At 65.4% G+C, this 24,193-nt stretch overlaps 1 protein-coding gene across 4 annotated transcripts in view; it reads left to right on the forward strand.

Moving 5' to 3' along the window:
- Positions 1-24,193, forward strand: part of HUWE1 (HECT, UBA and WWE domain containing E3 ubiquitin protein ligase 1) — a 68,368-nt gene that overhangs the window by 20,880 nt on the left and 23,295 nt on the right. For 2 of the 4 annotated variants that reach the window (XM_054015070.1, XM_054015072.1), the window contains exons 3-41: positions 2,888-2,958; positions 3,965-4,063; positions 5,577-5,783; positions 6,077-6,229; positions 6,322-6,384; positions 7,160-7,237; positions 7,844-7,891; positions 8,006-8,074; positions 8,461-8,560; positions 8,675-8,775; positions 8,997-9,147; positions 9,271-9,398; positions 9,767-9,907; positions 9,983-10,094; positions 10,541-10,702; positions 10,785-10,886; positions 11,150-11,230; positions 12,535-12,641; positions 12,862-13,039; positions 13,334-13,425; positions 13,896-14,107; positions 14,788-14,845; positions 15,291-15,467; positions 15,993-16,238; positions 16,329-16,462; positions 17,044-17,144; positions 17,381-17,575; positions 17,780-17,996; positions 18,546-18,668; positions 18,929-19,163; positions 19,648-19,878; positions 20,176-20,298; positions 20,412-20,507; positions 20,793-21,062; positions 21,174-21,326; positions 22,227-22,354; positions 23,018-23,099; positions 23,572-23,748; positions 23,838-23,997. In XM_054015070.1, coding sequence (XP_053871045.1) covers positions 2,914-2,958; positions 3,965-4,063; positions 5,577-5,783; positions 6,077-6,229; positions 6,322-6,384; positions 7,160-7,237; positions 7,844-7,891; positions 8,006-8,074; positions 8,461-8,560; positions 8,675-8,775; positions 8,997-9,147; positions 9,271-9,398; positions 9,767-9,907; positions 9,983-10,094; positions 10,541-10,702; positions 10,785-10,886; positions 11,150-11,230; positions 12,535-12,641; positions 12,862-13,039; positions 13,334-13,425; positions 13,896-14,107; positions 14,788-14,845; positions 15,291-15,467; positions 15,993-16,238; positions 16,329-16,462; positions 17,044-17,144; positions 17,381-17,575; positions 17,780-17,996; positions 18,546-18,668; positions 18,929-19,163; positions 19,648-19,878; positions 20,176-20,298; positions 20,412-20,507; positions 20,793-21,062; positions 21,174-21,326; positions 22,227-22,354; positions 23,018-23,099; positions 23,572-23,748; positions 23,838-23,997 — 5,335 coding nt within the window. In that variant the 5' untranslated portion in view covers positions 2,888-2,913. The remainder of the gene's footprint in view (positions 1-2,887; positions 2,959-3,964; positions 4,064-5,576; positions 5,784-6,076; positions 6,230-6,321; positions 6,385-7,159; positions 7,238-7,843; positions 7,892-8,005; positions 8,075-8,460; positions 8,561-8,674; positions 8,776-8,996; positions 9,148-9,270; positions 9,399-9,766; positions 9,908-9,982; positions 10,095-10,540; positions 10,703-10,784; positions 10,887-11,149; positions 11,231-12,534; positions 12,642-12,861; positions 13,040-13,333; positions 13,426-13,895; positions 14,108-14,787; positions 14,846-15,290; positions 15,468-15,992; positions 16,239-16,328; positions 16,463-17,043; positions 17,145-17,380; positions 17,576-17,779; positions 17,997-18,545; positions 18,669-18,928; positions 19,164-19,647; positions 19,879-20,175; positions 20,299-20,411; positions 20,508-20,792; positions 21,063-21,173; positions 21,327-22,226; positions 22,355-23,017; positions 23,100-23,571; positions 23,749-23,837; positions 23,998-24,193) is intronic. The other 2 variants (XM_054015071.1, XM_054015073.1) reach the window with 2 other exon arrangements.

Below are 24,193 nucleotides of genomic sequence, written 5' to 3' on the forward strand. Positions count from 1 at the left end.
CCCCAGAGCCCTAAACTTGCCTGTCTTGGAGCAAGGCAAGTGGTCTTGATCTCGCCACGCCAAGTGATGGGGGAGTCGGTCGCTTCCCTCCGGAGGTTGTGCCAGTGGTTCATTCCCTTCGACTGTTAGCAACTGGTGCTTGGCCTGTGTCCTGCAGCTGTTCTGCCTTTCTCTGCTGTTCTCTTCCCTGGCAAGCTGGGTTCCTTTGCTTCTGGCCAGGAGTCGGGGGTCTCTGGCACTTCCGCCAAGCGGCTCTAGCAATCTAGGAGAAATCTGCCGCACCTGCTGCTTCGTGCCTGTCTCCTGGCCACCAGCTTCGTCTAGTGTCTTAAAGCACCCGGCGTGGGCTTTTCGGTCGGCGGCCCCGTTCATCGCCCAGCGCGGCCCCAAAAGAGCTGGCGCCGGGCGTGTGAAGCGAGAGGTGAGGCGGTCGTAACGTGGGCAGGTGGGTTCGTCGCCCGCTGACGTAGCGCTGTGTACACCGGTGCACGGGCTGGTCCAGCTCGGGGGCCGAAGTCACTGCGTAGTGTAGCCTTGGCCGAGCTCACAATTTGCATGAGGAGCCTCTGCCCAGGGACCCGAATGCTTCGCCTGGCTCGCATTAGGGAGCCAAGGTGGGACTAGAACCCAGGAGTCCTGGCTCCCCGTTCCTCTCGCTTTGCTCCCCCCCTTCCCAGCCTGACCCAAGAGTGAGCAACCAAGGGAGCGATTGATTCTCCATCTGTAAATCAGGATCAGGCTCTGGGCCCTGGCGAGGGGCAGTTCCTGGCCTGTGAGCTACGGGGGCCAGGTAAGATCCCGGGGGCCCCTCGTGCCGTGGAGGAAGCGGGCAGGGCTGCTCCAAGGCCGTAGTGTGTGCTGGGGGGTTAGCGCCAGTTGGCTACTTTGCCAGAGAACGGGCCGCGCGGTCGTTCTCACAGCTCAGGTTCCCGGTGTGCACGTGCTGTGGATTTGAGCGTGCACACTGGATTTCAGGGCCTGAGTCTGCCCCAGCAACCCTAAGCATGCCCCCCCTCCCCGTCCCCCAAACGCCATCTCTTCAAACCGCTCCCACCCACTGCTCCCCTGCGGGGGTTTTCTGCACATTCATTGTGCCGGAGCCGTGACATCATCAGCCGAGGCAAGCCCAGTGCCTTCTGGGAGCTGTAGTTCTGGCCTGGCTGCAGGCTCCGGCTTTGTTTGCGGGGCAGCCCGACCCTAAAAAGCAGAGTGCAAGGGCAGGGGTCAGCGGAGGTCATGTGCCTGGAGGAGAGGTGCCTCCTTCTGGCTCAGGCTTTGGCATGGGGCCCGGAGTCTCCCTCCCGGCTCTCTAGGTCCGTGTGTTCCCAGTACAATGGGGCTCGGCTTGTCTGTTAGACCTTTCTCTGCGGGATCAAAGAGCCTGTGCTCATACGTTGGTTCCCCTCGTCTGGGCTCAGGTCCCCCCTTAACACCTTCTCGTTGGGAAGCCAAAGAGCTGGCGGACCTGGAGTCATCGCTCGAAGGCCAGTTTGCGAATTCATTAATCGTGGCTTTTCGCCAGCCCCTCTCTGATTGAACTGGGCACCGCAGTCCAGCCGTGGTCTCTCCAGTGTCGAATAAAGCATTGCGGGCCGGGGGCTGGGGACGACTGCGAAGCCACTCCTGAAACTAGGCACTGGGGCTGTTCCAGCCCCCGATCCCTCCCCTCTGGGCTGGTCTGGGGGCCGGGAAGCTGTCTGCCTTGCTGTGAACCCGAAGGCATTTGGTGCAGGGGGAGATCGGGCTTGGGGTGGAAGTTTTTGTTGTGGTTTTGCCGTTGATCTGCCTGGGGTGGGTTCCAATCCAGCCATGCCGTTTGCTTGCTGGGCGCTTGTGAGGCAATCAAGGGGGCTCAGCTGAGATCGGGGTCCCTGCATAGCCAGTGCCTGTGCTCCTTGGACAGCTGGCCAGCTGCAGCCCAGAGCAGCAACGCCATTTGGGTGCCTACGGGTCAGACCCAGCTCTCGAGAGTCGCTGGCTGGCGGGGGACAGTTGGGCTCGCGTCTCTTCCGGGCCAGCCAAGTCAACGTCGGGGCTGGAGCCTGAATCAAGGGTCAGAAGCAGATTCCTTTTTGAGGCGCTCAAACCCCTGGGGCCCGGAGCGGAGACCCAGCCCCCTGCCCCGGGTGGGGGACGGGGGAAAGCGGGGGAAAGCAGAGAATGGATCGTGGGGGCATTCCTGGAACTCCAGGCTATTGGACAGATGTGCGGGCTGGCTGGGGGCGGAGTCAGCTTTGGCTCCGCCCATACCTGGCACTGTCGCCCTGCCTGCCCTGGGTAACTCTTGCGGGTCACCCTTCCCCGCTCCAGTGGGATGGGCCGTGGGCTGGAGCTGGGCTGGCACAACAGAGGGGGCTGATTTTGTTTGAGGGAAGGGGGAACTGAGTGGCACCTGGTGCAGTGGGAAGGGGGCAGGTCAGCTGGAGTCTGGTGTGATTAGGGGGACCCTGGTCTTGAGTCGTGGGCACATGGGGTCCCCAATCTCGATTGACCGAGGGTGGGGTGTAGTAGTTAGTGAGGGTTGGAGGGGGTGGATCTGGGAGTCAGGACTCCTGGATTCCGTCCCCAGCTCGGGAGGGGAGTGGGGTCTAGTGGTGTGGGGGTGGGGGGGGGACTGGGAGCCAGGACTCCTGGGTTCTGTCCCTAGCTCTGCCGCTAACCTGTGACCTTGGGCGAGACCTGGCCGGTCTCCTTAGATTGTCCCTGCTGGGGGAAGGGCCCGCCTGGGAGCGCTGTCTGTCCAGGTCTGGCATGGTGGGGTCTTGAGCCAGGACAAGGGGGCCTGGATCCTACGGCAGCGCAACTAGGACAAACCCCTCTGCTGGCTGCGAGGCTCCCTTCCTGGCCCTCCCATGTCCATCGCCTGTTCTCTGCTCTTCCCTTCCAGGATCAGAAAGTGGAAAAGAATAAAAAATGAAAGTGGACCGAACGAAACTGAAGAAAACCCCCACCGAGGCTGTGAGTATCGCTGGGGGCTGGAGGGCTCCTGGGGAACACAGGGCTCAGGGCTGGGCTACTGGACAGCCGCCTGGGAGATATTACCGCTGCGGGCGGGATCTTGCCTTCGCAACGGGATGTAAATCCTCTGGCCTAGGAATTGCCAGGCCCTGCTTGGGCTGCCATGTTTACTGGGATCAAACTGAATCCAGAGCTGGGGTGAGAACCCAGGAGTCCTGGCTCCCAGCCCCCCCTGCTCTAACCACCAGCCCCCACTCCCCTCCCAGAGCCGGGAGAGAACCCAGGAGTCCTGGCTCCCAGCCCCCCCTGCTCTAACCGCTAGCCCCTACTCCCCTCCCAGAGCCAGGGAGAGAACCCAGGAGTCCGGGCTCCCAGCCCCCCCTGCTCTAACCACTAGTCCCCACTCCCCTCCCAGAGCCGGGAGAGAACCCAGGAGTCCTGGCTCCCAGCCCCCCCTGCTCTAACCGCTAGCCCCTACTCCCCTCCCAGAGCCGGGGAGAGAACCCAGGAGTCCGGGCTCCCAGCCCCCCCTGCTCTAACCACCAGCCCCCACTCCCCTCCCAGAGCGGGGAGAGAACCCAGGAGTCCTGGCTCCCAGCCCCCCCTGCTCTAACCGCTAGCCCCTACTCCCCTCCCAGAGCCGGGGAGAGAACCCAGGAGTCCGGGCTCCCAGCCCCCCCTGCTCTAACCACTAGTCCCCACTCCCCTCCCAGAGCCGGGAGAGAACCCAGGAGTCCTGGCTCCTAGCCCTTCCGTACTAACTACTAGACCCACCTGGTGTGAAAACTGTTGCTCCTTGTAGGGGGTGTTGTGAGGTCCCTGCATGTGAAGAGGGAGTGCTCTCCCTCGATGCCAGAGGGCTGGGGTTCAGAACCGCTGGGTTCTCCAGGCATGTTTGAAATCGGCCCTGGGAGAATCCCGGGGTGAGGGGGTCCGGCCGGATCATGGCCCCAGGCCCGAAGCAGCCTGGTCCCCCTGACCTGCCTCTCCCCACTTCTCTCCCCAGCCTGCCGACTGCAGGGCCTTGATCGACAAGCTCAGAGTCTGCAATGATGAGCAGCTGCTGCTGGAACTGCAACAGATCAAGACATGGAACATCGGGAAGGTGGGTGTCTGGGGCGCTCGCCGTTCCGCTGGGGCTGCCGCTACCGCTGGCTGGGACCTCGGCTCCTGGGCCAGCCCCAGCCGTTGCCGGGGGTTTGGCAGGAATCGGTCGCTCACTGTTTGCGGGGGTCCCCTGCTAGGGATCTGTGAGAACTGAGGAGAAGGTACCACGTCCCCTCTGGGGATTGGCTGGCTCAGTGGGTGGGGGATGGGGCATGGGGCCTTCCCCTCTAAGGGGCGCCAGCTGTGATCCAGGCCGGCGCAGTGGTGGCCGCCAGCCGAGCCCGTGGCTCGTGAGGGACCACTTGGTGGCTAGTGTACGGTTGTGACGATGGTGCCCGTGGGAGCCAGCTGAGGTCACTCAATTAGAGTGAACTGCAAACAGAACGGGGCAGACAAACCCCAGAAGCTGGTGGATCTGCCAACACTTAGATTTACCAACCAGCACTAAACAGCTTCCATAGGACCTCCCTGGTTCCTCAGACGTCCAAACAACGCAGTTCCCTTAAAGTGTCCGGCCTCCGGCCAGACACACACCTCAGATAGGATGATGATTCCTGAACATCTGATCTCATAGAAAAGAAAAGGTTCTTCCAATCCCAAAGGATCAGCTGCACACCCAGGTCCAATGATAACTTAGCTCTTACCCACAATACACGCGTAGAGCCAATCCTTATTAACTAAGCCAAAATGTATTAAAAAAGGAGAGAGCGTGTTGGTTCAAAGATCAATATACAGACAGACCTGAGTTCAATTCTTGAGGTTCAGATGCATAGCAGGTGGGTTTGTAGTTGCCAAAAGTCCTTTTAGAAATAGTCCGGAGGTTATAGTCCAATGTCCATATTCAGGGTGACGCCAATCAGTGACTGGGGATCTCAATCCTTGTGGCTCCAAGTTCCCCCTCTTGGGACCCAAAGCAGATCTGAGATGATGCAGGATCGTGTCCCAGGGTTTTTATACATTTCCTGCAGCCTTTCGGCCTGAGAAAACAATCGGCCTAACTCTCCTTCTCCCAAACATCCTGGCAATTAGCCCAGGGTCATTTATCCATTACACAGTTCAGATCCAGGTTACCCCAACCTTCAAAGAGACATAGAGACAATTTCCCTCAAGTGTCTTCCTACACGTTAATATTCCTTTTTTGATCTTTGAATCAAAGCTGTAGTAATAGACAAGACTTGTTTGCTCCCATCACAAGCCCTGAGCAAACCGCTCCCCTTCTCTCTCTAACAATGCGGCTGCATTTCAGAGCTCTGTTCGGTCACAGATCTTCCTAGCCAGTCGCTAAACTTTGGCCCTGGGTCCGGTCAGTCTGGGAGGTAATTAACTCTTCCTGGCCCTGTCACCTTTCAATGAGATATTAAGTTACACTCATAAGGTCACAACGGTAAGAGCCTCCATCTTGGACTGGCCTGGGGCTGTGGGGGGGAAGAGACGTGTAGAGGCAGGGCGGAGTCAGGACTCCTGGGTTCGCTGGCTGCTCCCCTCACCCCGTGTCCCCCCCCCCCCTTCAGTGCGAGCTGTACCACTGGGTGGATCTCTTGGACCGCTTTGACGGCATCCTGGCCGACGCCGGGCAGACGGTGGAGAACATGCTGTGGATGTTGGTGTGCGACCGGCCGGAGCGGGAGCAGCTCAAGGCCCTGCTGCTGGCCGTGCTCAACTTCACCGCCCTGCTCATAGAGTACAGCTTCTCCCGGCATCTCTACAGCTCCATCGAGGTGGGGAGGCAGGGCCCCTGGCTTTCATGGGAGGGGAGCGGGGGGCTGGGAGCCAGGACACCTGGGTTCTCTCCCCGGCTCTGGGAGGGGAGTGGGAGCTGACGGTTCGGGTGCTGGGAGCCAGGACTCCAGGGTTCTCTCCTGGCTCTGGGAGGGGAGTGGGAGCTGACGGTTGGGGTGCTGGGAGCCAGGACTCCAGGGTTCTCTCCCTGGCTCAGGCTGGGCTCCCCCAGCTCTGAGCCCCGAGAAGCCCCCGACCCGTGCAGTGTCTAACCCCTCCCGCTGTCCCACAGCACCTGACCACGCTGCTGGCCTCCTCGGACATGCAGGTGGTGCTGGCCGTGCTGAACCTGCTCTACGTCTTCAGCAAACGCTCCAACTACATCACGCGCCTGGGCTCGGACAAGCGGGCGCCCCTGCTGTCCCGGCTGCAGCACCTGGCCGAGGTGAGCGCCCCTCACGCCGCGGGAGGTGGGGAGGGGCAGGGCTGGAGGGGCTCTGGATGTGGCTAACCCCCCTCTCCTCTCCTCTCCCGCAGAGCTGGGGCGGCAAGGAAAACGGCTTTGGACTGGCCGGGTGTTGTAGAGACTTGCACATGGTGGTGAGTTCCCGTCCCTGGCTTCCTTCTCTTCCGCTAGCCGGCCCTAGCACGCCCTGAGCTGCGTCTTCCTGGCCCAGGGCGGTGACAGATGCCAGACCCCTGGTGCTGTCCGCACCCTGAGCCCTCATGGGCGGAGTTCCTGGGGGACCCCCAGTGCTGCCCCGCATCGCTTGTTCTCTCCTGAACGCCTGGGTTCTCTCCCGGCTCTGGGAGGGGAGGGGGGTCTGGTAGGTTAGAGCAGGGGGCTGGGAGCCAGGACTCCTGGGTTCTATTCCTGGCACAGGGAGGGGAGGGGGGTCTGGTAGGTTAGAGCAGGGGGGGCTGGGAGCCAGGACTCCTGGGTTCTCTCCCTGGCTCTGGGAGGGGAATGGGGGCTGGTGGGTTAGAGCAGGGGGCTGGGAGCCAGGACTCCTGGGTTCTATTCCTGGCACAGGGAGGGGAGGGGGGGTCTAGTGAGTTGGAAGGAGGGCTGGGGGTCCGGACTCCTGGGTTCTCTCCCCAGCTCTGGGAGGGGGTTCCTTGTAATGGTAGCTGCTCAGTCTCCCCTCCCTGAAACAGCAGCACATGGCGCCCTGCCAGGGCGGCTAGCACATGAGGCTGGCGCTCCGGACTCCTGGCTTCTAGTCCCAGCTTGGCCTGCGTGTCTCAGTTTCCCTCTTGAGGGGGAGCTCTGAGCGGTGAGAAGAGCGGGGTAGGTGGGGCTTTCCCCAGTCTGGGAAGGGGCAGGCTGGCCCCTGCAGTGCTCTGACCCCCCCGTGCTGTGCTCTCTATGTAGAAATACCCACCCAGTGCCACCACGCTGCACTTTGAGTTCTATGCAGATCTGGGCACCGAGGTCAAAGTGGATAAAAGGGTGAGTGTCCGGCCGGGGAGGGCTGATCCCCTAGGGGGAGACCCCAGCGTGGGGCAGGGGGGAGGGAATCGTAGCTTGAAAGGCCCTGGAGTGAGGCCAATTCCGGGGGCCCAGCCCTGCTTGCCTCTGGCTCGCAAGCTCTGTCCTTAGCGCCCTGAGCTGTCAGCTCTCATCCGTGAAGGGCAGATTTCCTTAGCCGTGCCCGTGGCGTCAGGACGCCTACCACCCTCAGCAGCTCGTGGCCCGCCATGCCCCCTAGAGCGAGGTGGGACTGGGAGCCAGGACTCCTGGGTTCTCTCCTCCACTCTGGGGGAGGAGTGGGGGCTAGTGGTTAGAGCAGGGGGCTGGGAGCCAGGACTCCTGGGTTCTCTCCCCGGCTTTGGGGGAGGAGTGGGGGCTAGTGGTTAGAGCAGGGGGCTGGGAGCCAGGACTCCTGGGCTCTATCCCTGGTGCCAGGAGGGGTGGGTGTGGTGGAGGTTGGAAGTCAGGACTCCTGGGTTCCATCTCCTAGCTTTTGTGTGGGGAGACTGACCGAAGCTGTGGACAGCTTCCCCTCCCAATTCCCACCCGCCGTCCCTTTAATGCCCCCGCCCCCTTCCTTTGCAGACGACCAGCAACACGCTGCATTACATTCACATAGAACAGCTGGACAAGGTAAGGCTTTGGGCCTAGCGGGGGGGGGGGGGGGGGGGGGGGGGACGGGGGACGGGACGGGACGCGGGTTTGAAGCTGCCTGGTGCCGAGCCCTCGTCTGGTCTCCTTCTGCAGATTTCGGAAAGCCCCTCCGAGATCATGGAATCCCTCACCAAGATGTATAGCATCCCCAAGGACAAGCAGGTCAGTGCCGGGGCATTGCCGGGGGACTGGGAGCCGGGGCTCCCGGGTTCTGTCCCCAGGGCGAGTGGTCAGAGGAGGGGTCCTGGGAGGCAGGACTGCTGGGCTCTGTTTCCTGCTCTGGGAGGGGAGTGGGGTCTAATGGGTGGGGGCTGGGAGCCAGGACCCCTGGGTTCTATCCTCAGCTTGACTTGACTCTGGGGGAGAGCCCGTGCCTCTCTGCCTCAGTTTCCCCTCCTGCCCCTTCTAATGATTACAAGGTACTTGGGGGCCGCCTCTTGCCTTGGGGCGGTGGTGGGGGGGAACTGTGCAGTGCTGGGAAGGGTGGGGCGCGGTTGTGGGCTGTACCGTAATACCCCCCCCGTACTCTGTCCCCCGCCCCACTCCAGATGCTGCTCTTCACACACATCCGACTGGCGCACGGCTTCTCCAACCACAGAAAGCGTCTGCAGGCTGTCCAGGCCCGGCTGCATGCCATCTCCATACTAGGTAAGGGGGCCTCTGACCGCCTGCCTCCTGCGTGGCCTGGCGCTGCTGCCCAGTGGCCCTGCTCGATGCCAGCTGTGCCACGCAGCCTAACGCGCTGCCCCTCTGTGCCCGCAGTGTACTCCAATGCCCTGCAGGAGTCGGCCAGCAGCATCCTGTACAACGGGCTGATCGAGGAGCTGGTGGACGTGCTGCAGATAACGGACAAGCAGCTCATGGTGAGTGTCCCAGGTGGGGGGCTGGGATGGCTGGTAACCCCATGGAGTCGGGGGTACCGGGGTTCTCGGGGCACCTGTGCTTGTCAGTCCCACTCACATGGGAGGGGAACCCAACCAGCTGCTGATGCAGGATGGCCTTGGCAGCCGTGCCTCAGTTTCCCCCGGGTGCTGGGGAGCCAGGGCCCGGCTTGGCGTCTCATGCCCCTCGTCACCTCACGCAGGACATCAAGGCGGCCTCCTTGAGAACCCTCACCTCCATCGTCCACTTGGAGCGGACCCCGAAACTCAGCAGCATCATCGACTGCACGGGAACCGCCTCCTACCATGGCTTCCTGCCGGTCCTCGTGCGGAACTGCATCCAGGCCATGATCGGTGAGCGGGGGCGGCTGGGTGAGGGGCCGGGGGAGCGGCTGGGTGTGGGGCCAGGCTGGGGACGGGGCTGGGGGCAGGTCCGGGGGAGACCAGGCGAACAGCTGACTAGGATGTCCCTTGCAGACCCGACCATGGAGCCGTACCCTCACCAGTTTGCCACGGCCCTCTTCTCTTTCCTCTACCACCTGGCCAGCTACGACGCGGGCGGGGAAGCGCTGGTTTCCTGCGGCATGATGGAGGCCTTACTGAAGGTGACGTGGGGAGAGGGCCTTTGTCCTCTGGAGGGCGCCGGCGGACAGGACAGGGGCCCCAGCTCCCATGTGGCCCGAGGGCAGAGAGCTGGCTGGCTCAATGGAAGGGCCTGGGGAGCAAAGGACTCCTGCCCTCTCTGGAGATTGTCCCGGAGCCGGAACTGAACGCCCCCGGGCAGATCCTGGGTTCCCCGGGTCACAGATCCCAAGGCTGGATGGGACTGAGGTGGTCTCGGCTGGCCCCGCAGGCGTCCCCCTCATGCTGAGCAGGTGGAACTAGGGCGGGTTTCAAAGCCCCCTGGGGGGGGCGCGTGGCCCCGCTCCTCGGCTCGCCCGTAACCAGGGATCTTCCTGCTCCCCCCCACCAGGTGATCAAGTTCCTGGGGGACGAACAGGACCAGATCACCTTCGTGACCCGGGCGGTCCGCGTGGTGGATCTCATCACCAACCTGGACATGGCGGCCTTCCAGTCCCACAGCGGCCTCTCCATCTTCATCTACCGGCTAGAGGTAACCGGCCCCCTGCCGGCCGCGGCCCCCCACCCCCCCTGCCCAGCCCCCGCTAATGCCCTTCTTTCTACCCAGCACGAGGTGGACCTGTGCCGCCAGGAGTGCCCCTTCGTCATAAAGCCAAAAATCCAGAGACCGCCCACCGCCCCCCTCCAGGAAGGGGAGGAGATGGAGACGGACATGGAAGGTAACTGGGAACGTCCCAGAGCACTGTGGGGTGGCTGAGCCATGCGTTCCCCCTGCATTGCCTAGCAGTGGGAGCTGTCTGTGGGCGGGCTGGGTACTGCGGCTGAAACTCCGTGGAGATGGATGTTGGCCTGGGATCGGCCGAGCTGCAGGTCTCCTGCCGCGGGAGATGGAGGGGTTTGGGAGTGAAAGAGCTTCCCAGAGGTCTTTGCTTTCAGCCCCTCTGCTCTAACCCATAGCCCCCACTGCCCTCCTAGAGCCAGAGAGAGAACCCAGGAGTCCTGGCTCCCAGCCCCCCTGCTCTAACCCATAGTCCCCACTCCCAGAGGGCTTAGCCCCAGAGAGGTGCCGGCTCTCTGGGGCTGGAAGGAATCGGGCGCCGGCACGGTGCCGAGGAATCCCGGTGTGTGTGGTTCCTGGCATGTAATGTTCTGTGTCCCCCTGCAGTGTCGGACGTGGCCATGGAGAGCAGCCCGGGCCCCTCGACCTCAGCGGAGCCCCGGCCAGAAGCGGCAGCAGTGGTGGTGGCGGAAGTGAGGACGCCGAGTGCCGTTGCCCCCAGCTGCAGCACCGGCGGCACAGCCAGTGCCGTTCTCTCTCCCCGCAGCGGTGGGTTGGGCTGGCTCGGGTGGGGTGGGCGGGGGGGCGGCAAGCAGTGACCCGGGTGCTGACCTCTTCCCCTCATCCGCAGGCGTGCAGTGTATCCCACAGCGAGCCGCCCTCCTCAAATCCATGCTCAACTTCCTCAAGAAGGCCATCCAGGACCCCGCCTTCTCGGACGGCATCCGCCACGGTGAGGGGGCGCCTGTGGTGGGCGAGGGGTGGGAGCAGGATCTGAACTGCCTATCTCCTCCTCTGCCCCCTCCCCTGCCAAGAGAACCCAGGAGTCCTGGCTCCCAGCCCACCCTGCTCTAACCACTAGACCCCACCCTCCTCTCAGAGCTGGGGAGAGAACCCAGGAATCCTGCTTCCCAGCCCCCCTCCTTTCTCCCCATACGAAGGAGAGTTCCCCCCCCCTTCCCCTTGCTGTGTCTCACGGCCCCTCTCCCCTCACAGTGATGGATGGCTCCTTGCCTACCTCTCTGAAGCACGTCATCAGCAACGCGGAGTACTACGGCCCGTCTCTCTTCCTGCTCGGTAAGTAACGGGACAGGGACAGGGGAACCTGCAGCGCCCCCTGCTCCGGAGCGATGCCTTCCCGAGTCCCCTCCAGCTGCCCTTCGAGGGAAGGGGGGTGTTGATTCTGGTCCTGATTCTCATTCCCTCGACTGCTCCGTCCCCTGGAGCCTTTCAGTACTACGGCCCACCCTGCGTCCGCAAATCCAGCGCAGGCTGGCGTGATCTGGGGGCGGGGCAGGGCGTGCTCAGAGGAGCCCTGAACTCCTGCTGCGGCCCGGTTCTGGTACCCACGATTCAAGGCGGACGAGGATAAATTGGGGAGGGGTCAGAGCCGTGAGAAGGATTCAAGCGTTGGAAAAGCTGCCTGAGAGCGAGCGACGCCGGGAGCTACCGAAGCAGGCTTGGGGTGACTTGCTGCCCGTCTCTGCCAGTGTGTGGGCATGGCGGATTTATGGGCCGGCTCTGCAGTCCGGTCGAGGAAGGGTTCAATTTCTCATTAGTGTGTCCAGCTTCCCCTTCCAGCCAGCGGCTCTGGTTCAAGGAAATGGACACGACTCTAGGGCAGGTTTCCCAGACCTGGGGTTGTTCTCGTCGCTCTCTTTGGGGGCCCGAACCGGGCAGCGACAGCTAGCCAGCCCGCTGGCTGCCTTGGGCAAGCCCCCAGGGGTCAGGTTCCCCATCTGTTGAAACGGGAACGACCCCCCTGAAGTGAGATCTGTGGCTGCCGAGAGCTAGAGTAGGGTTAGCCAATATCCCCAGCGCAGCCTCGCGATCCCTCCTCCAGACTGGTTGCCCTCGTGCGGGGCGAGCCCTTGCCCGGCTGTAGTGGGACAGGGAGGGCGGCCTGCTGCTTGTGCGAGTTAGGGTAGTGTGTGGAGTCGAACGGAAACCGGGGTGCCCTTATGTATAGCACCTGGCGCAGGGCAAGAGCTGGGTGCGGCTCATTAGTGTGTCCAACTTCCCTGCCCACCTCTCTGCCGCACCCCACAGCTGAGCCAGGCCCCTAAAAGAGCCCAGGATGTCAGATGGTCTGTCTCCACCCTCCCTGATCCTTCAGAGGAAGGTGTGGGGGGGAATAAATAGCCCCATTGGGCTTGAGGGGAGGGAAATTCCTTCCTGACCCCCCTGGCTGAAGCCCTGAAGCATGAGAGTGGGCTAGTCATTTCAGTGGGCTCTCTCCCAAACGAACGGGTGGCTGGGCGCGGGAGCTGATCCTTGGCCCAGCCCCTTCCTGGCTGGGAGGGCCCCAGCCGGGGGGCGTCTTACCGAGAGGAGTGGGACGGCCGTCCCTCACCCACCGTGCTCTCTCCTCCGCCCCGCAGCCACCGAAGTGGTGACGGTCTTCGTGTTCCAGGAGCCCTCACTGCTCTCCTCGCTGCAGGACAACGGGCTGACGGATGTCATGCTGCACGCCCTCCTCATCAAAGACGTGAGCCTGGCCGCCCCACCGGCCCCACGCCCTCGCCTGGCTGGCTGGATCCGCCGGCTCGCGTCCCCTTCCCTGGTGGGGGGGCTCCTGGTGGCTCTTGGGAGGGCGTGGGGTGGGGCAGCTGACTTCCTGTCCCTGTGGCTGACTTGTCTCGTGGGGGGTGGGGGGCAGTTGACTTCCCGCCCCCGTGGCTGACTCGGCTCTCTCCGCCCTCGGGCAGGTCCCGGCCACGCGGGAAGTCCTGGGCTCCCTCCCCAACGTGTTCAGTGCCCTGTGTCTGAACGCCCGCGGCCTCCAGTCCTTCGTGCAGTGCCAGCCCTTCGAGCGGCTCTTCAAGGTGCTGCTCTCCCCGGATTACCTGCCCGCCATGCGGCGCCGGCGCAGCTCTGACCCGCTGGGTGAGTACCGGGGGGCAGATTGGCCACGGGGGGGGCGCTCACCAGCCATCCCTAGGCTCCTAGGCCTGGCACCCTCCAGGCAATGGGCATGGGATGTTTTTCTGGGGGAAGGGACTTGCCCAAGATCTAGAGAACCCAGGAGTCCTGACTCCCTCCCAGAGCCAGGGAGAGAACCCAGGAGAACCCCCCCAGACTTGGCAGGCTGCGCTGCCACAAGGGGGCGCCCCAGCCCGCGTTGGAGGCTGGCAGCTCTGGGGCTCTCTGGTCGCGCACTGAGTCTGCTCTGCCCTGCAGGGGACACGGCCTCTAACCTGGGCAGCGCCGTGGACGAGCTCATGAGGCACCAGCCCACACTCAAGACGGACGCCACCACCGCCATCATCAAGGTAAGGGAGGGCCTGGGCCGGGTCTCATGGGCCCTGGACTCGACCAGCCTGCGGCATCGGAGGGGTTGGGGGGGAGAGGAGTACGGTGTGGCACTGCCATCCTGCAGTGCTGGCTTACCGCGTGGCTCTGACCCCATCAGCCCCGCCCCGGCTCTGGCCACCGTGAGGAGCCATTTGGCTAGTGTCACCTGGTTTGAAATCATCACTGTAAGCCCCCTCCTGGCCTTTCTCCCCCCTCCCCACCTGGCAATAGTCTGGAGATCCGATCAGTCTCTGGGTCTCCTCCCCCTCCCTGTCTGTCCGTCCCATCATGGGGACAGGGGCTCTCATGGCGTCTGTCCCCCCCGTCCCTCCCCGCTGCCCTAACCCGCCCAGCGTCGGGCACTGAGCAGCTGGGCTGCTCCCCGGCGGCCCCGGGACTTAGCCTGGCTGTCCCGGCTCACTGCGCTGTCGTCTCCCCGCCGCCGCAGCTGCTGGAGGAGATCTGCAACCTGGGCCGGGACCCCAAGTACATCTGCCAGAAGCCATCCATCCAGAAGGCCGACGGCACGGCCACGGCCCCGCCGCCCCGCTCCACCCACGCGGCCGAGGAGGCCTCCAGCGAAGACGAGGAGGAGGAGGAGGTGCAGGCCATGCAGAGCTTCAACGCCACTCAGCAGAGCGAGGCAGAGCCCAGCCAGCAGTGAGTGTCCCCCCCCCCCCCCTGCAGCTAGGGGGCGCCAGGCTTCACCCTCATCCCCTTAGACACAGGGGAGCCCTTCCGCCCCTGGGTCCGCCCCGTGTCTTTCCCGAGCTCGTGCTGGGAAAGGGTTAACTGGTCGTCGCAGCTCGACTGGCAGCGAACCCAGGAGTCCTGGCTCCTAGCCCCACCCATGGTCTAATCCCCTACACCCGACTCCCCTCCCAGAGCCGGGAAAGAACCCAGGAGTCCGGGCTCCCAGCCCCTCTCCCCCTCCCCCCCAACCCTCATGTGGTGAATTAGACCCCAATGGCTCTGCAATCAGAGCACAGCTATCCCCACCTTGAGGATGATGGGGTGGGGGAGGACACGGGGGGGGGGGGTGCAGAGGGGGAAACTGATGTACGATGGGGGGAGGTGGTTTCCCCAGGGAGGAGGCTATGACCATCCCAGCCCCCTAGAGTGGCTTGGAAGCTGCAGTCCTGCCCAGGGAGGGGTGGGGGCAGATCGGGTCCTGCCACGTTTCTGGGCACGGCAGTGCCCTGGCCGCTCATGGGGGGCATGTTGGAGCCAGACGCCGTGTGGGCGTGAGATCTCCGTACTGGGGGCTCCGGATCCCACCGCTGTCCCTTAGAGCCAGGCTGGGCGAGGCGCTAACTGGGGCACTTTCCTTCCTCTTCCAGGGTCGTTGGGACGGAGGAGCGAATCCCCATCCCCCTCATGGACTATATCCTTAACGTGGTGAGTTGGGCAGGGTTGGGGGGGCGTGGGGCCCATCGCCGGCTGGGCGAGATCCCCCCGCTGGCCTGTTAGTGTCCGGGGGCAGGCTCCCAAACCTGTAGGGCCTCCTACCCGCATGACGAGTCTCGTGATGGGGCCAGCACCTATGCCACGCTCCAGGGAGCGGCTGGGGCGGGGATGCAAAATCACAGGGCTAACTCCCCCCTCCCCACTCCCCTGTCCATCTGTGCAAGAGACCTTTCCCCACCTTGGGGGGGCCCCAAAATCTCCAGTGCCCTTCGGTCCCCTCCCCTTCTAATTCGCCTCTCGGCTGAGCCCGACAGAGTGGGGTGGGAAGAGCGGGGGGGGGAGGGGGGGGTTGACTGCGTCCCAGGCTGACGGGCTGGGGAGATCGGGGGGCCGGTGACTGTGCCCCAGGCTGACCCCCCACTTCCCCCCGCCCCAGATGAAATTCGTGGAATCCATCCTCAGCAACAACACCACGGACGACCACTGTCAGGAGTTCGTCAGCCAGAAGGGGCTGCTGCCTCTGGTCACCATCCTGGGCCTGCCCAACCTGCCCATTGACTTCCCCACCTCGGCCGCCTGCCAGGCCGTGGCGGGCGTCTGCAAATCTATCCTGGTAAGGGGGGAGCTGCCTGGGGCTGGCGGGCGCTGGGCTGTTGGGGGGGGGGGGGGAGACAGCAGGTGGGAATGGGTCTGCCCCCCATTTCTGAAATCGCTCTCCTGGGGCTCGGTGAGTACTTGGCACCCCAGATCCTTTCCAGCAGGGACGTGGTCCTGCGGAACTCCCTGCCACCGGGAAGTGAAGCTGAGCTCTTGAGGGGAATTCCCCGTGGATGCCGGCACCCTGCGGGGCTTGGACAGGAATGGATGTGGGACCACAGCCCTCCGTGCTTCGAGGGGTGCCATGGGCACCCTGGCTCCCATGATGCATCTGGTTCAGCAGAATCTTCATTTGCCCTCAGGGTGGGCAAAGGGCAGCTGGCAGCAACGCGTGGCACCTTGCGTCTCCCACCCCGGCTAGCCGGAGCTGGGTCTGGGGGCGCTGGGGGAAAAGGGGCAGGAAGAGGCCCAGCTCCCGGGGTGGGGGTCCCCCGAGGTGACCGTGTGTCAGGCCGGACTCACCCTGCCGCCTCTGTTCCAGACGCTCTCCCATGAGCCCAAGGTGCTGCAGGAGGGGCTGCTGCAGCTCGACTCGATCCTCTCTTCCCTGGAGCCCCTGCACCGGCCCATCGAGGCGCCGGGCGGCTCCGTGCTGCTGCGGGAGCTGGCCTGCGCGGGCAACGTAGCTGACGCCACCCTGTCGGCCCAGGCCACGCCGCTGCTCCACGCGCTGACGGCAGCCCACGCCTACATCATGATGTTCGTCCACACCTGCCGGGTGGGCCAGGTGAGCCGGCGGGCGGGCGGCTAGGGGCGGCGGGGCCCACCTGGGCCGAGCGGCGGGCTGAGTCTGTAACGAGAGCTCTGTCTCTTGCAGAGCGAGATCCGGGCCATCTCGGTGAACCAGTGGGGCTCCCACCTGGGCCTCAGCGTTCTCAGCAAGCTAAGCCAGCTGTACTGCTCCCTGGTGTGGGAGAGCACCGTGCTGCTGTCCCTCTGCACTCCCAACAGGTACGCTGCGCCGGCCGGGCCGCCCGAGCTCGGAGAGCCGTGTCTGCCGAGCCGGCTCGGACGCTGCGCCGGCCGGGCCGCCCGAGCTCGGAGAGCCGCGTCTGCCGAGCCGGCTCGGACGCTGCGCCGGCCGGGCCGCCTGAGGTCGGAGAGCCCTGCCTGCCGAGCGGGCTCGGACGCTGCGCCGGCCGGGCCGCACGAGCTCGGAGAGCCCTGCCTGCCGAGCGGGCTCGGACGCTGCGCCGGCCGGGCCGCACGAGCTCGGAGAGCCCTGCCTGCCGAGCCGGCTCATCCCCTGCTCCCAGACGCATGGCCACCCCAGGGAGCCAAGAGCAAAGGGCAACTGCGGCTGTCGGGCTAGACACGAAGGGGTGGGGGGTAACGGGGTCCTGGCTGGGGCTAGGGGCCTAATCCAGCTGTGGGGGGAGGTGCCAGGCCAGGTGGGCTCTCAGGTCAGATTGGAGGGCAAGGAGGAGGTACCGGGCCGGGTGCGCCCACGGGTCGGATCCGGCTGCAAGGGGGGGCGGGGTACCGAGCCAGGTGGGCCCCCGGGCCTGACGCCCCCTTGTCCCTGTCTACAGCTTGCCAACAGGCTGTGAGTTCGGCCAGGCCGACATGCAGAAGCTGGTGCCTAAGGAGGAGAAGGCCGCACCCAACGCCCCCCAGGGAGCCAAGAAAGCAGGTACAGACTCGGGGACAGGGTGCCGGTGGGGGGTTCACCTCAGCTCCTCCACATGCAGGTTCCTGGGCCCTGGCTCTGGGAGGGCAGTGGGGCCTAGTGGTTAGAGCGGGGGCGGGGGAGCAGGGATCCTGGCATGAACGGCTGGGGCAAGGTCTTGTGGGGACTGGGTCAGTGTCTGGGGGGGCTCCTGGTTAGTCCAGGGCTCGAGCCCCCCCCAGCACTAATTCTCCCCCCAGAAGGTGAAACGGAGGCGGTTGCAGGCGGGAGTGTGGAGCCATCGGCCCAGGGCCTGCTGGAGGGGATCGGCCTGGATGGAGACGCGCTGGCCCCCATGGAGACGGACGAGCCCAGCACTGCCGACGCCAAGGGCAAGGCCAAGATCACACCAGCCATGGCGGCCAGGATCAAGCAGATCAAACCCCTCCTTTCGGGTGAGCGATGCGGAGGGCACTGGGACGCCTGGGTTCTCTCCCCAGCTCTGGGAATGGGGTGGCAGTGGCTGGGAGCTTGGGACATCTGGGTTCTCTCCCCAGCTCTGGGGGGGAGGGACAGCAAATCCTACATGCCAGGGGGGTGCTCGGCTTGTAATGCCTGGTGTTGGCTGCCCGCTCACCTCCACCCCATGCCCCCCATAGCCTCGTCCCGTCTGGGCCGCGCTCTGGCCGAGCTGTTTGGGCTGCTGGTGAAACTGTGCGTGGGCTCCCCGGTGCGCCAGAGACGGAGCCACCATGCTGCCAGCACCACCACCGCCCCCACGCCGGCCGCCCGCTCCACTGCCTCGGCCCTCACCAAGCTGCTGACCAAAGGGCTCTCCTGGCAGCCCCCGCCCTACACCCCCACGCCCCGCTTCCGGTGAGTGTGAAAAGCAGAAGGTTTTGTCTCCCCGCGTGCTGGGAGGTTGGGGCTCCATCCAGCCTGGCACCCCTCCCCCTTAGTTCAGTGTCCTTCAGATATTCACTGGTGAGGGGAGGTGGAGGCCACTGGTCACCCCCAGCTGGGGTACAGGCGACAAGCCGGCTCTTGTGGGCGTGAGGTGTGAGGCTATGTCTGATGGCTGGGCATTACGCAGAATTACAGCCTGTTTCAGTAAGAATCTTACAACATGTAGCGTTACTGCACCAGTTTCACCGGGACAATGATGTTCAGCGGATTATGACTTTTTGATTAACACCTCACAAGTTCATAAAGTGATGAGCATAATGGTATAGACTGTCACGGGTGTGTGTTGGGGCTGGGGTCTGATCCCTTGGGGAGCGTGTGGGGGGGGGGGCTGGGGGGGAGATGGTTCTGGTCTGCCAGGTGGAAGTTGGGGGTTGGCCTAGGCCTGGCCAGTCTTTCTGGCCCCTGGGGGCGTCTTGGGCTCCCCAGCGCGGGGCTGACCTCTCTCCCCACCCCCCACAGGCTGACATTCTTCATCTGCTCCGTGGGGTTCACGTCGCCCATGCTGTTCGACGAGCGCAAGTATCCCTACCATCTCATGCTGCAGAAATTCCTCTGCTCCGGCGGCCACAATGCCCTCTTCGAGTGAGTGCCCTGGGCAGCCAGCCCCCTGGGCTCCTGTCCTTGGTGCCAGAGGGAGTGGGGCTAGGGGTTGGAGCAGGGGGACTGGGAGCCAGGATGACTGGGTTCTGGTCCCCCGGTACTGAGCAGGGAGTGGGGTCTAGTGGTCAGAGCAGAGGGGCAGGGAGCCAGGACTCCTGGGTTTTGCTCCCCTGAGTGTGGGGGGATCCCAGCCTGGAACAGAAGCAGAGGCCAGCAGACCATTAACCTGCTCTTACCCACAGGACCTTCAACTGGGCCCTCTCCATGGGGGGCAAGGTCCCTGTGGCCGAGGGGCTGGAGCACCCGGACCTGCCGGACGGGACGGGGGAGTTTCTGGACGCCTGGCTCATGCTGGTGGAGAAGATGGTGAACCCCAGCACGGTGCTGGAGTCTCCCCACGCTCTTCCCGCCAAGCTGCCAGGAGGGCAGAACTACCCGCAGTTCAGCGCCCTGCGCTTCCTGGTGGTGACCCAGAAGGTGGGTGCCGAGGCCGGTTGGCGCCGTCCGGGCTGCAGCGGTGTGACTGGCCCTGGGTGCAACTGCCACAGCCTGGGCCAGTGGCTCGCAGAGCACGGAGACGGTGGGGTGTTCTGTGTCGTCTCGTCTTTCTCCCCCCCCCCCCCCCCCCAGCCATTGCTCAGTCTCTGCCGCTGCATGAGATGGCGCCAGGCCGTATGCCCCAGCTACTGGGGGTGGGCATGTGCGCTGTGGGGCATGGGGGATCCACTGCCATGGAGCCCTGTCAGCCCCACCTAAGAAACAGGCAGGAGAGAGCATGTCAGGTCAGACGCTGTGGCTCTTGGGTGAGGGATATATAGGGGATCCCACTCTTGCCACCAGCAGTGCTGGCTGGTGTGTTTGTGTGTCCGGTGGGGGGGGAATCCCACTGTTAGCACCAGTGGGGATGGGGATCCCACCGCTGGCACCAGCAGAGCTGCCACTAACTCCTCTTGCCCCCCAGGCGGCGTTCACCTGCATCAAGAACCTGTGGAACCGCAAGCCCCTGAAAGTGTACGGGGGGCGCATGGCAGAGTCCATGCTGGCCATCCTGTGCCACATCCTGAGGGGGGAGCCCCTCATCCGCGAGCGCCTGGGCAAGGAGAAGGAGGGGGCACGGGGTGAGGAGGAGGCAGGGCAGGAGGAGGGCGGAGCCCGGCGCGAGCCCCAGGTCAACCAGCAGCAGCTGCAGCAGGTAGGTGGTGATGCCGGGCTGGGAGCCTGGGTTCTCTCCTGGCTCGGGGAGGGGAGTGGGGACGGTTGGGAGCCAGGACGCCTGGGTTCTCTCCTGGCTCGGGGAGGGGAGTGGGGACGGTTGGGAGCCAGGACGCCTGGGTTCTCTCCTGGCTCGGGGAGGGGAGTGGGGACGGTTGGGAGCCAGGACGCCTGGGTTCTCTCCTGGCTCGGGGAGGGGAGTGGGAAGTGAGGGGCTGAGAGCCAGGACGCCTGGGTTCTCTCCTTGTCCCCGCTGAGGCTTGCCTCTCTCTCCCAGTTGATGGACATGGGTTTCACACGGGAGCACGCCATGGAGGCCCTGCTGAACACCAGCACCATGGAGCAGGCCACTGAGTACCTCCTGACCCACCCACCACCACTCATGGGTGGGGTTGTACGGGTAAGCACCCCGTGGGCCGGCCCTGGGTCCCCCCGCCTGGCCCCTCTGCCCCACAGCTCCCTCTGGGGCTGCCCGGCGCCCGCCCCTCAACTGCCCCGTGGCTTGTGTTGCAGGACCTGAGCATGTCGGAGGAGGACCAGATGATGCGAGCCATCGCCATGTCGCTGGGCCAGGATATCCCCATGGAGCAGCGGGCCGAGTCCCCGGAGGTGAGGGGCCCACCCCGGGCTGCGGGTCAGGAGTGAGGGGAGCTGGCAGTGCTGGGGGAGAGCCAGTGGTGGGGATCTGGTTCCGGCAGGTGGGGGGGGAGCGTCCGGCAGTGGCAGGTGGGGATCTGGCGGGGGGGGGGGGGGGGGATCCGGCAGGTGGGGTGGGGGGTCCGGCAGTGGCAGGTGGGGATCTGGCGGGGGGCGGGGAATCGGGCTGCAGTGGGCGGGCGGGGGGGATCCGGCAGGCGGGCAGATCTCACCCCGTGCCCCCCACCCCCGGCACAGGAGGCAGCCTGCCGGAAGGAGGAAGAGGAGCGCAAGGCGCGGGAGAAGCAGGAGGAGGAGGAGGCCAAGTGCCTGGAGAAGTTCGAGGACGCGCAGCCGCTGGACCCGGCCGAGCTGCACGGCTTCACGGACGCCATGTTGCCCGGCTGCTCCCAGCTGCTGGACGAGCTGCCGGACACCGTGTACCGCGTCTGCGACCTCATCATGACGGCCGTCAAGCGCAACGGCGCCCCCTACCGCGACACCATCCTCAAGCAAGTGGTCAAGCAGGTGAGGAGTCCCTCCCCTTCCCCCTCCTGCCCCCCGGCCAGACTGGAGGGGGCGGTGTGGGGCCTGGGCCCCGGGGTCTGACGTTTGCCCCTGTTCCCCGTCCCTGCCCAGGTGTGGGAAGCGGCCGACGTGCTCATCAAGGCGGCCCTGCCCCTCACCACCAGCGACACCAAGACGGTCTCGGAGTGGATCAGCCAGATGGCCACGCTGCCCCAGGCTGCCAACCTGGCCACCCGCATCCTGCTGCTCACCCTGCTCTTCGAGGTGAGGCCGCCGGGCAGGGGAGAACCCAGGAGTCCTGGCTCCCAGCCCCCCCTGCTCTAACCACTAGACCCCACTCCCCTCCCAGAGCCGGGAGAGAACCCAGGAGTCCTGGCTCCCAGCCCCCCCTGCTCTAACCACCAGTCCCCACTCCCCTCCCAGAGCTGGGGGGAGAACCCAGCAGTCCTGGCTCCCAGTCCCCCTGCTCTAACCACTAGACCCCACTCCCCTCCCAGAGCCGGGAGAGAACCCAGGAGTCCAGGCTCCCAGTCCCCCTGCTCTAACCACCAGACTCCTCTCCCCTCCCAGAGCCGGGGAGAGAACCCAGGAAACCTGGCTCCCAGCCCCCCCTTTCCTACCTGCCTGACTCCCAAGGTGGGGGTGTGTCTCCACTCACCCAGAGCCGCCCCTGTGGCCTCCAGCCACCTCAGACTGAGCTCCTGGGCTCCGGTCCTCCAGGTCCTTCCTCCTCCTCCGCCTCCCCCGCTCTGCCCAGCAGGCCCCACCGAGCCAGGCTCCCTCTGCGCGGACCCGGCTGCGCTGCGGCGTGGCTGGTGAATTACCCGCGGTGCAGCACTGCCCAGAGCCAGCTCCCAGGGAGACTCCCCGTCTGCCACCTGCCGGTGCTCCAGGGCGAGGGAATCGCCCTCCCTCTGGGGCCTGGTTTGTCGGCATCTCGGGGTCAGCTCGGCCAGTCCTTTGCAGCTGGGGAACGAACACCCACACCACCACACACACTCCCTGCAGTGCAAAATATCGGGGAAACTGAGGCACGCCTGGGCTTCCTAAATGGAACACAGACCATTCCAAGCAGGGCTCGTCCCCTCCAGCAGGGGGTGATGCTGTCCCGGGGGGGGCGTGGGTTACCTGGTGGCCCCCCCACATCTCTTGTGCCCCCTGCAGGAGCTGAAGCTGCCGTGTGCCCGCGTGGTGGAGTCGAGCGGTGTCCTTAACGTACTGATCAAGCTGCTGGAGGTGGTGCAGCCCTGCCTCCAGGCCGCCAAGGAGCAGAAGGAGGTGCAGACCCCCAAGTAAGGGCCTAGGGGGCGCCCTCAGCCTCCCCACATCTGAGGCGAACGGGAGACGGGGTCCCTGGGGGACTGACCTGGGCTGCTGCTCAGACCCTGCGAATGCGCCCCCCAGAGGGGACAGGCCCCAGACCCCGTTCCCAGCCCCCCTGAGCCAGCCAGTCCCTGCCCTGGGGCCGATGGGAGCCGGCGCCCCCCAGAGGGGACAGGCCGTGCCCCATTCCCTGCCCCCCTGAGCCAGCCAGTCCCTGCCCTGGGGCCAATGGGAGCCGGCGCCCCCCAGAGGGGACAGGCCCCTGCCCCATTCCCCACCCCCTGAGCCAGCCAGTCCCTGCCCTGGGGCCAATGGGAGCCGGCGCCCCCCAGAGGGGACAAGCCCCAGACCCCGTTCCCCGCCCCCCTGAGCCAGCCGGTCCCTGCCCTGGGGCCGATGGGAGCCGGCCCCCCCCAGAGGGGACAAGCCCCAGACCCCGTTCCCCGCCCCCCTGAGCCAGCCGGTCCCTGCCCTGGGGCCGATGGGAGCCGGCCCCCCCCAGAGGGGATAGGCCCCTGCCCCATTCCCCGCCCCCCTGAGCCAGCCAGTCCCTGCCCTGGGGCCGATGGGAGCTGGCGGCCCGACCCCTTCAGTCGGTCCCACAGAACAATGCCCTTCCCTCCCTGCCCCAGGTGGATCACCCCGGTGCTGCTGCTCATTGACTTTTACGAGAAGACGGCCATCTCGTCCAAGAGGAGAGCCCAGATGAACAAGGTACTGGCCTTGCGAGGCCTTGTCGGCTCTGTCCGGGTGGGGGGATTTGGAGGGGGGTGGGGAGAGCAGACCAGGGGGCAGTTGAGGGGGTGCAGGCTGGGGGGATCTGGGGGGGGGGGGGGTGGTGGGGAGAGCAGGCCAGGAGATGGCTGGCGGCGGGGGAGTGCAGGCTATGGGTGGGGGGATCTGGGGCGGGGTGGTGGTGGGGAGAGCACGCCGGGGGGCAGCAGGTGGTGGGGGAGCGCAGGGTCTGGGTGGGGTGATCTGGGAGGGGTGGTGGTGGTGGGGAGAGCAGGCCAGGGGGGCAGTGGGGGAGTGCAGGCTATGGGTGGGGGGGGAGCAGTCCAGGGGATGGCTGGGGGTTCTGGGCGGCGGGGGAGCGCTGGCCTGGAGAGGTGGCGGGAACGGATCCCAGCAGCAGGAGAGGCAGGGCCCGGGCTCCCCATGATCCGCTGGGTTCTCTGCCCCCCAGTATCTCCAGGCCAACGGGAACAACTGGCGCTGGTTTGACGACCGCTCCGGCCGCTGGTGCAGCTACAGCGCCAGCAACAACAGCACCATAGACACCGCCTGGAAGGCGGGCGAGACCAGCGTGCGCTTCACCGCCGGCCGCCGGCGCTACACCGTGCAGTTCACCACCATGGTGCAGGTACAGAGCCGAGCTCCCCGGGGCGGGAGGGGGGAGAGAGGCAGCCCTGAGCACACGCTGACCCCCCCCCCCCCCCCTTCCCCTGCCAGGTGAACGAGGAGACGGGCAACCGGCGCCCGGTGATGCTGACGCTGCTGCGGGTGCCCCGGCTCGGGAAGGGAGCCAAGGAGAGCAACGGGCAGGAGCTGGAGAAGACCCTGGAGGAGGCCAAAGAAACTGAGGGTAAAGCCAAGGAGGAGAAGGCAAATGGTACGTGCCGTGGGCTGGCGGGGGGGCTGCTGGTTGTGTGGGGGGAGCCCACGGCAGGGCTGGCGGGGGGGCTGCGGGTCGTGGGGGGGGAGCCCACGGCAGGGCTGGCGGGGGGGCTGCGGGTCGTGGGGGGGGGGGAGCCCACGGCAGGGCTGGCGGGGGGGCTGCGGGTCAGGAGTGACCGGCACCGGCAGAC

Source organism: Malaclemys terrapin (genome assembly GCF_027887155.1).
Source record: "Malaclemys terrapin pileata isolate rMalTer1 chromosome 20 unlocalized genomic scaffold, rMalTer1.hap1 SUPER_20_unloc_5, whole genome shotgun sequence".
NCBI classification, from domain to species: domain Eukaryota; kingdom Metazoa; phylum Chordata; order Testudines; family Emydidae; genus Malaclemys; species Malaclemys terrapin.